This window comes from Oncorhynchus gorbuscha, linkage group LG07, assembly GCF_021184085.1.
Source record: "Oncorhynchus gorbuscha isolate QuinsamMale2020 ecotype Even-year linkage group LG07, OgorEven_v1.0, whole genome shotgun sequence".
Classification (NCBI taxonomy): domain Eukaryota; kingdom Metazoa; phylum Chordata; class Actinopteri; order Salmoniformes; family Salmonidae; genus Oncorhynchus; species Oncorhynchus gorbuscha.
The window spans coordinates 73,038,893-73,050,329 of record NC_060179.1 but is presented as its reverse complement, the minus strand read 5'-3'; the positions used below and the strand labels follow the sequence as shown (position 1 = coordinate 73,050,329).

At 40.9% G+C, this 11,437-nt stretch overlaps 1 protein-coding gene across 4 annotated transcripts in view; it reads right to left on the bottom strand.

The window, feature by feature from the left end:
• Positions 1-2,772: 2,772 nt before the first annotated feature.
• LOC124040327 (zinc finger matrin-type protein 4-like) overlaps positions 2,773-11,437 on the bottom strand; it is a 184,047-nt gene continuing 175,382 nt past the window's right edge. For 3 of the 4 annotated variants that reach the window (XM_046357427.1, XM_046357426.1, XM_046357429.1), the window contains one exon: positions 2,773-5,129. In XM_046357427.1, coding sequence (XP_046213383.1) covers positions 5,108-5,129 — 22 coding nt within the window. In that variant the 3' untranslated portion in view covers positions 2,773-5,107. Of the gene's footprint in view, positions 5,130-9,605; positions 9,685-11,437 lie in introns of those variants that run through there. The other variant, XM_046357428.1, reaches the window with a different exon arrangement.

Genomic DNA, 11,437 nt, shown 5'->3' with positions numbered 1-11,437 from the left:
CTATGTTCATATACAGTACATGAGTGAGACATTTATTTGAGCTTACAAGGTCTCTCAGCGAACTGGTGTGTCTTCATAGCTCATAGAAGGAGAGTCAATGTGATGATTCTCCTCCCCATACACTGTACTGTAGCTATAAAGTATGAATCAGTTAGCATGTCATAAGATCCAGTCTTACTATAACATTGTAGGCAACGTTGGGAGAAGTATACAGCTACGTTGTCTCAAGGTTGACACAATGCTGCCGTGCTTGTATGGTCGCCTTCCTCAGTCATTTAGGGTCAAATGTAATGTTCAAGTTAAACTTCAGATTCAACACTTATTCAGATTCTGATTCAGCTCCAACCCTATCTTGTGTACTCTCCTCAACTCGTGTGTCCATGTTGAGTTAGTTTGACCATTTTCAAAAATGGATTTCACATTTGGGTTCCATTAAAGTCCTAGGAAAATAGGTGGTCCCAAGACAACCCAGGAACAGGCATATAGAACGAGGCTTCAATACTGCTACATTTCTATGGAGTGTGTTACTATTTCAACCCAGCAGGCAAAGCTCGTTGTAATGACGTTGTTGGTTATAATATGGTTGTAATGAAGTCTTTTCAGCCCATTTTGCCCACTGGGAATGTTGTTTAGCAGACAGAAATGATCAACCACTATGCCATTTCTACCATACATATTTAATATATCTGTGTCACGGTTGTAATAATTGTTTAAATGACCTTACCACTCATTATCATAATGACAACTCAACAAAGGTCATGATGTGATGTGTTTCACCCTATCAATACAAAACTCTTTGTAACACTTTATTTAGATAGTCTAGTCTTTAGATGTACTATCTACAGACTCAGTAATATTTAAACTAACCCTTACCCTAACCCTAATCTTAACCCTAACCCTATCCCTTACCCTAATCTTAACCCTAACCCTTATTCTAAACCTAACCCTAACCTTATCCCTTACCCTTATTCTAAACCTAAACCTAATCTTAACCCTAACCCTTATTCTAACCCTAACCTTTATTCTAACCCTAACCCTAACCTTAACCCTAACCCTTATTCTAAACCTAACCCTAACCCTTATTCTAAACCTAACCCTAATCTTAACCCTAAACCTTATTCTAAACCTAACCCTAATCTTAACCCTAACCCTTATTCTAAACCTAACCCTAATCCTTATTCTAAACCTAACCCTAATCTTAACCCTAAACCTTATTCTAAACCTAACCCTAATCTTAACCCTAACCCTTATTCTAAACCTAACCCTAATCCTTATTCTAAACCTAACCCTAATCTTAACCCTAACCCTTATTCTAACCCTAACCCTAATCTTAACCCTAATTCTTATTCTAACCCTAACCCTAATCTTAACCCTAATTCTTATTCTAAACCTAACCCTAATCCTTATTCTAAACCTAACCCTAATCTTAACCCTAACCCTTATTCTAAACCTAACCCTAATCTTAACCCTAACCCTTATTCTAACCCCAACCCTAATCTTAACCCTAATCCTTATTCTAAACCTAACCCTAATCTTAACCCTAACCCTTATTCTAAACCTAACCCTAACCTTAACCCTAACCCTTATTCGAAACCTAACCCTAATCTTAAGCCTAACCCTTATTCTAACCCTAACCCTAATCCTTATTCTAAACCTAACCCTAATCTTAACCCTAACCCTTATTCTAACCCTAACCCTAATCTTAACCCTAATCCTTATTCTAAACCTAACCCTAATCTTAACCCTAACCCTTATTCTAACCCTAACCCTAATCTTAACCCTAACCCTTATTCTAACCCCAACCCTAATCTTAACCCTAATCCTTATTCTAAACCTAACCCTAATCTTAACCCTAACCCTAATCTTAACCCTAATCCTTATTCTAAACCTAACCCTAATCTTAACCCTAACCCTTATTCTAACCCTAACCCTAATCTTAACCCTAATCCTTATTCTAAACCTAACCCTAATCTTAACCCTAATCCTTATTCTAAACCTAACCCTAACCTTAACCCTAACCCTTATTCGAAACCTAACCCTAATCTTAACCCTAACCCTTATTCTAAACCTAACCCTAACCTTAACCCTAACCCTTATTCTAAACCTAACCCTAATCTTAACCCTAACCCTTATTCTAACCCCAACCCTAATCTTAACCCTAATCCTTATTCTAAACCTAACCCTAATCTTAACCCTAACCCTTATTCTAAACCTAACCCTAACCTTAACCCTAACCCTTATTCGAAACCTAACCCTAATCTTAAGCCTAACCCTTATTCTAACCCTAACCCTAATCCTTATTCTAAACCTAACCCTAATCTTAACCCTAACCCTTATTCTAACCCTAACCCTAATCTTAACCCTAATCCTTATTCTAAACCTAACCCTAATCTTAACCCTAACCCTTATTCTAAACCTAACCCTAACCTTAACCCTAACCCTTATTCTAACCCTAACCCTAATCTTAACCCTAATCCTTATTCTAAACCCAACCCTAACTGTAACCTTAGCAAGCTGTTTCTTATCAACCGATAGTTTGTTGATAGTATGACTATCTGTAGAGAACATAAAGATGGACTATCCAAATAAAGTGTGACCAAACGGGTCTAGAAAATAAAAAATAAAATACAAATGTTCTTCATTAAAACCCATACCTCGAAACTCACATTGACATGGTTGTTTAAAAGTCCCGGTTGCATAAAACCTTGCCATTCCAGACACGAAAAAGAGTATCCGATCAGGTCAAAAACATTGAAGACAGAAACTGTGAAATCTGTTAAAACGCAAAGCAAAAAGAACAAATGTTTTAATGTGTTCACCACTTCACAGGGGAAAAATACATGAAACTCTCAACAACATCAAGAAACAGAAAAACGGCATAGCATGGAACTGTGTCCTTTTAAAGGCAAGTCTGTTTGTCGTCTTGCCTTTTTAGAACGATACGATTTACCAGTGGCTAGAGATGCCCATGACAAACATAGGTTGGTGGTAACCGTTAGATAGATCACGTAAGAGTTTGACTAAAACCATGGAAACGCCATGCACGTGTCCTCCCGTGGAGGATAGATCTAGAATCTCCTCATTGCCCCCAGCAAAATGAGCCTACATTTAGTCTATTGTTCATATGTGTATATTTCACACTACGTTGAGGTCAAAATAAAAGTGTAATGCTTGTTTGGTTTTTAACCTCGAATACATGTTCATTTCATCGCCATCAATCAACTGCATTACACTTCAACTTCCACCATTACCAGCTATGCTCCACCATTACCAGCTATGCTCCACCATTACCAGCTTATCCTAACCGGAGTCACCAGTTAGAAAAGGACAGCTTCTAAATATTATGCAGCAAAACAGCCAAATACTGTATATCCAAATCCGATTTTAGTAACTACATTGTTGGCCTGTTAGAACACATCATTTATGACGGATTTGACAAATAATAACTTTATCGGATCAGCATTTCTGAATGAGTGCCAATGGCGGCGTCCTTGTCCTGTCCCCCACGTTCTGCGTTCCATTGATGTCTCACCATATGTTTTGGTAGTGGCAGAGTTACTTCTCGTGGCTTGGTAAGGTAAACAATAACACTTTGTTACTGAGGGCCACCATCCTGAATACAGTAAGTGCTTTATGCCAGTGAGTCCAGGAAACTGCAAACGGACTCTAGATCAGTGTGGTCGAAAAACAAATGGTGTCGTCTCATATATGGTTTCAGAGAAAAGGGATTCTGACTGACACTGTCTCGTGTCTATGACATCATTAATCACAGAGGTACTAAACATAGGAATGTTTACTGAACCATATATACTGACCCTTAGTTTAAAAGAACTACGTGGTTGTTTAAAGTTACAATCTGTTACTTTCAAATCCAGTTCGAAGTGCTGTCACAGAACGTGTGTATATAAAGTGAAGAGAGTGTGTTTTGGCAGATGTAACCGGTCGATTTTTGTTCAGCGTCTTGGCCAAGTGTGTTTGCAATACATTGAGTAGCCACTGAGGATATTCAAGTTACAGATTGTATCCTTACAACGTTGTATTCAAATGAATTGACTTGATATCGCTCTGAATAGAAGTGTCATATACAATGCATATCCCTGTCTATCTGAGTTGAATGATCAGTCATTTAGTGACAAATTCAGGATATCAGCTACCACTTTAAAAATGGCTGTGTTACAGTTTGTATTACATAGGCACCAAAGACTGTCTGGCATCACCCAAAGTTGGGAAAACCCCTTTCAATTGGCTGACATATTTGTCTTTCCTCTCCCTGTTTCTGCATGGAACTGAGGGCTGAAAACATAGTTGAATATCTAAACGTATGTAAACATACATTAAATGTGCATATATTTACTATAGATATCAATATATGTTTATGAGCTACTCACTGAGCACTGAAGCTGTTGCACAGATAACTTCCAGGCATTTAGAAAATATATTGTATGAATATATGTATTATATATTTGTATACATATGTATTGCAGCCCTGACCCTCTGGACTGATATAGTGGTGATGATATTGTTTCTTCTACTCTATGACTATCATTGTAACGGTTATCACCGGTCTGGGTAACACTGACATCACTTAGTTAGATTGTAGGATTGTGGTTCACAAAAGGAGTCTCTATAGTACACTACTTTTTAATAGAGCCCTATGGGCCCTCGTCAGAAGAAGTGCACTATAAACGGAATAGGGTGCCATTTGGGACGCACACAAACAGCATGGCGATCGCTAGCAACATCCAATGGTTTTCTGACTGCTGTGGGGTCAAAGTACACATATCAAACACTTAGATGGTCAGTAACCTCCAGGACATCGTCAGATTAAAAACACACACGCACGCACGCACGCACGCACGCACGCACGCACGCACGCACGCACACACACACACACACACACACACACACACACACACACACACACACACACACACACACACACACACACACACACAGTACTAAGCCATCTGTAGAAGTCTCTCAGTCTTCCAAAATTCCACAACTAATATTATTTTCGTTTTACAATGCTCTGTACAGTGCTCTTCCCATGTTTAGTATTCCCATTTTCCCATTCTCCACATGTCCACAGGTCTCTGGTTCCAGTGCTTCACTGCTGGACCTGCTTCAAGCTGAAATAGAGGAGAGAGAGAGAGACAGAGAGAGAGAGAGAGAGAAGTCAGTAAGATTTCAGCAGGTGCCTCAGGCACATGGACCAGAAATCTGTGGGATATTGATACCATTCTGAAAAAGATGTTCAGCAGATTTAAAGGAGCTTCTCTGGAGAAGTCAAAAGGAAATGTCTGACACCAGACACATTTTGAGGTGGGCTATCCCTTTAACCATCTGTGATGACGTCATATTTAAATCACTGAAGTCTACTGAAAGTCAGCCTCAAATATACAATTTTTTCCTCTGCTGCGTTCACTCAGATGCCTGGGTTTTCTGGAAGACATTTGTTTTAAAGAGGGACGAGAGAAGACTTCAGAGCACAAAACCATCAGTAGAAGGAATTATACAATAATCCGATTTCACAATCTTTTCCTCATTATGCTGTCAGTTGTTAATGCTTCCCATTCCAGCTGTTCACCAATTTAAAACAAAAGCGGGGAGATAGGGAGTGTAAATCCCTCTGGTTTTTAGATGCCGTAATTACCGAGGGATTCTGGGTTTATCATGTCTCTGGTGATTATGTTTAAACGTGTCCTACACTAGCCTCATTCTCTGCCATTATCACACAGAGACAAAGAGACACCACAGGCGGCCATTTAAAAACAAAAATCTATTAAAACAAAGAGATAAGTTTGACTTGGGAGTGTTATTACCTAACAAAGATATTTGCTAGTGAAAGTCTACACACCCCTTGCACAGTCTTCACAATTTGCTAAAAATTGATTACATGAAATGTTTTTCCTATTGATCTACACAATCTACTCCACAAGGGAAAATGTTCCAAATTACTAAGAAATACAAAATGACGATGTATTGTTTGCGATGCGTTGCTAACAAGAGTTAATACCTTGTGAAAGCACCTTTGGCAGCCATTACAGCTGTGAATAATGTATTATATAGAGTCTACCAACCTTACACAACTCTTAGGGCAACATACACTGAGTGTACATTGTGCTAATTTCCATAACATAGACTGCCCAGGAGAGTAGAGATGTAAAGTTAAGACATGGATTGTGTATGTGTGCCATTCAGAGGGTGAATGGGCAAGACAAAGTATTTAAGTGTGAGGTATGGTAGTAGGTGGCAGGCGCACCGGTTTGCGTTTGTTAAGATCTGCAATGCTGCTGTGTTTTTCATGCTCAACAGTATCCTATGTGTGTATTAAGAATGGTCCACCATGCGAAGGACATCCAGCCAACTTGACACAACTATGGGAAGCATTGGAGTCAACTGTGGAACGCTTTCGACACATCGTAGAGTTCATGCCCCAACGAAATGAGGCTGTTCTGAGGGCAGAAGGGGGTACAACTCAATATTAAGAAGTGTTTGTGATGTTTTGAACACAGTGTATATCCATCGTTTTTGTCAAAATTGCTCACGCTCACTAAATTTAGTTGGGAATCATCAATGGACAGCAATATTCAAACACTGTCTCTGTTTTTTAAGCACATTTAAGTCATTTTATATTTATTTTCATCCTAACAAACTGCTGCCACCACAATACTTGAAAATACAAAAGGATCAACAACATTTCATTCACTCCATATTACTGGCCTGTATGACAAAGTGTAAAGAAGGAGGCCTGTGTTGGAAATCAACTCCAAATCATCCATTTTGTTTTCTACAAGGCGTTGAGTAATACTGCAAGACAACAAAGACATGACCTTTTTGACCTAAATTAAAAACAACAGGTTTGGGTATCCAATACAACACATAGTGAAACCCTGTGTATTTTTAAGTACTGTGTTGGCAGCATCATGTTATGGGTATGTTTGTCAAATCCCAGGTCAAAAGTCTATTTTGAAAACCTAACCCTGAGATAGTTTTCTTTTTCAGCAAGAAATGTACACAGATTTTTATGCCAAAGACACAACAAAATATCTTCAAATCTACTCAAACTTTATTTGTCACATGCCGAATACAACAAGTGTAGACCTTACCGCGAAATGCTTACTTACAAGCCCTTAACCAACAGTGCAATTCAAGAAGAGTTAAGAATATATTTAGCAAATAAAGTGAAGTAAAAAAAGTAACACAATAACATAACGAGGCTATATACAGGAGGCTATATACAGGAGGCTATATGCAGGAGGTAACCAATGGAGGGGGGTCAAAGTAATGGTGTTGAGTGTCCTGAATGGTCGAGTCTCAGTCCTGACTTAAATTTGCTTGAAAATCCGAGACAAGGTTTGATTCTTGCTATCCATCAATTATACCCTGATGAAGACAGCTTGGCTGTCGAAACGTTGGTTATTAAATGATGGCTTCTGAGCTCCTAGTGTGTGCAGCTCTTCTTTTCTTTTTCATCAATCATTCCCAACCAAATTTACTGAGCTTCGGCAATTTTTACCAAAACAATGGACATACAGTTCCTTCGGAAAGTATTCAAACCGCATTACTTTTTCCTCATTTTGTCACGTTACAGCCTTATTCTAAAATGGGTTAAATAACAAAAATGATCTTAGAAGAAAAGGTGCTATGTAGAACCCTTAAAGGGTTCTTTGGCTGTCCCCATAGGAGAACCCTTTGAAGAACCCTTTCCAAAGAGTTCCGTCTGGAACCAAAACTGTCTTCAAAGGGTTCTCCTATGGGGACAGCCGAAGAACCCTTTTGGAACCCTTTGTTCTAAGAGTGGGTAGCTGCAGTTGTGTCTACCCCCATTTCACCTCTCACACTAAACACACACACTCTTGTCTCTCTACACACATGCGCGCGCATGCACACACACACACACACACACACTCACCGTTGTCAGTGTGTGTGTGAGTGTGTGTGTGTGTCGAGACCAAACACACACAATAAAAATGTAATTGTTTTGCATCATTCAAAGTCCATGTAGTCTAATGTGTGACAGAAAAATGTGATGCTTTATTTCTGCGGTCATCTCGACATTGAAATCTTGAGAAATGAATCTAACCTGAAATGTCCACCCATCCTCCCTCCCCTCCCCCCCTCCCCTCCCCTCCCCTGACCTCACCTGACCTCACCCACTATTAACTCAGCTCTCTCATCCCCTGCACTCTCTCACTACCTCTCCCAACAAAAAGCTCTAAAGGTCCCGATGTCTGCAGACATGTGACAGTCTGATTCCTAAACGGGCACTGAAATGCCTTACTAATGCTTTTTACAGTAGTGTGTATGTGTTTGTGTGTGTGTATGTGTTTGTGTGTGTGTGTATGTGTTTGTGTGTGCACACGTGTGCGCGTGTGTGTTAGAGAGCGAGTGTGTGTAAGAGAGAGAGAGATAATCGGGGTGTGCATGCGTATGTGTGTGTGTGTGTTAGAGAGCGAGTGTGTGTAAGAGAGAGAGAGATAATTGGGGCGTACATGCGTATGTGTGTGTGTGTTAGAGAGAGAGAGATAATCGGGGTGTACATGCGTGCATGCGTATGTGTGTGTGTTAGAGAGCAAGTGTGTGTAAGAGAGAGAGATAATCGGGGTGTACATGCGTATGTGTGTGTTATTGAAGCCCATTGCAATGTCAGCATAGACTAGGCTAAAACAGATGTATTTGATTTAAGGTGTGTAGAGAGAGAAAGCCTGAGAGGAGACAGAGACAGAGAGACTGTGGGAGAGAGATGGCAGGTGTGTGTGTGTGTTGAGTGCAGGTGCCCAAGGACAACTCTTCTCTTTATTTCTCCTCAATCTTTTGATTTCCTCTCCTCCACTTCCTCTCCTCTTCCCCCTCTACTCTCTGAAAGCTTTGGCCTCGACATGGAGCTTTGACATTAAAGAAGCAGTGCACCTGCAATAACCTGTGCTAGAGGGGTGCGTGTGTGTGTGTGTGTGTGTGTGTGTGTGTGTGTGTGTGTGTGTGTGTGTGTGTGTGTGTGTGTGTGTGTGTGTGTGTGTGTGTGTGTGTGTGTGTGTGTGTGTGTGTGTGTGTGTGTGTGTGTGTGTGTGTGTGGTAACGTGAATGCCTGTCCTAAGGGTAGATGGTCGTGAGACTGAGGACAAGCCATTTTCACTTTGAACCCTGGACACCATCACTGAGTGGACACACGCACACAGACTGACTGTGAGTGTCAAGGATATTAAGAAATAATGTACTTCAATTGGGACACAGAGTTTCATTTATAAGGGCTCAGCTGTACTGCTTCTTTACTGAGTTGGTTGGTTTCAGCATCAGTATTCTCAGCCAGGTCCCCCGTGTTACAAGGCAGTATTCACCGTCCATCCATGTCTGAGGATGACGGGAGTTGACATGGAAACCGGCCACTAGGGGCAACAGTGAGCGCTGTTACCTTCAAGTAGGTTTGGATTTTGTTAGGGTATTGTGGACGGGGATGGCGGGTGGGTGTAAGAATTTGCCTCTGTAAGAATCTGCCTTTGATTACAAAGGTTGCTACTCCTCTCAGCCCAAGGAAAATAGTAAGGATAATGACGCACACTGTTGCTCCCAGATGTTATTTATTTATAACCACGTTCTGACCCTTAGGTCTTCATCAGTCATCCATATCCCAGGTGGAGGTGGAAGGTCCTATATATAGTGGGCTGTACTCAGTGACATCACTTCCTGAAACAGGAGGTCAAAAATCTATTACACAATATTAACCTTTCAATGTATCAAAATATATGATCAAACACAAGGAAAGTGATCAATATGTACAGTAATACACATACACATACAATATTCAATTAGGATGAAATAATAATAATATTTTGAACCTCACACAAAGGTTTAAGGAAAGGGGATACAAAGACAATTGGGTAAAACATGCCAATGATTGTTTTGAAGGACTAACACGGTTGGAAATGTGAAACCAAAAGGTGAAGAAAAATCAGAACATGTCCCATCATGGACAAGGACCTCGTCAGGAAGCACTGTTACATTATTGATACTGACCAACAATTGAAACCCATTTTTAAATATCCCCCAAGCATGGTCTTTAAAAGACCTCCAAAAACTCATCTCTCTCCCTGTTCTCCATGGAGTTGTTTCTGGACTGGGCCTGAATATTTATTTGCTGTCTCATCAGTGAGGCAGTCCATGGCTGTATCTGAATAGACATGTATTATTTTATAATATGAATGTTCTTGACAGGGCTGAGTGTGTTATGGGAGTCACTTTTGTCAAGTAATAAAAAGTAAAAGCTAAGAGCTTCAACAGATGCATTCACACACACAAGCACACACACACATTCACACACACAAACACACTCATACACACAAGCACACACACACATTCACACACACACATTCACACACACAAACACACACACATTCAAACACACATTCACACACACAAACACACACACATTCACACACACAAGCACACACACACATTCACACACACAAGCACACACATACACATTCACACACTCAAGCACACACACACACACACACACACACTCACACACATTCACACACACACTCTCTCTATCAGTAGCCAAACATTCTTTAAGGCTGTTTCTACGGTTACAGATAATCCACTGTCAGATTAACTCTCATCTCCTCCACAAAGCTCCTTACAAGACTCGAAGCTTGTCACACCCACACAGACAGACAGACAGACAGACAGACAGACAGACAGACAGACAGACAGACAGACAGACAGACAGACAGACAGACAGACAGACAGACAGACAGACAGACAGACAGACAGACAGACAGACAGACAGACAGACAGACAGACAGACAGACAGACAGACAGACAGACAGACAGACAGACAGACAGACAGACAGACAGACAGACAGACAGACAGACAGACAGACAGACAGACAGACAGACAGACAGACAGACAGACACATAAACACACAGACACCAACAAACAAACACACGCACACATGCACACGCAGGGCAGAGGGTCTAGCGTAAAATCTTGACAAACCTCTGATTACCCCCAAGACACAGACGAGTAAGCCTCTCTCTCAGCACACACACACACACACACACACACACACACACACACACACACACACACACACACACACACACACACACACACACACACACACACACACACACACACACACACACACACACACACACACACACACACACACACACACACACACACACATTCTCTCTGTCTCTCAGTAGCCAAACACTGTGCATTAGACAGATTGCTCCTGAGGGAGAGGAACACTAACTTAAAATGTCGTGCCTAAACCTCTGGAAACACAACAATCTGACACACTCACAGAAACACACGTCCACATGCACAAACCCACATCCTAACGCACGCACGCACGCACGCACGCACACACACACACACACACACACACACACACACACACACACACACACACACACACACACACACACA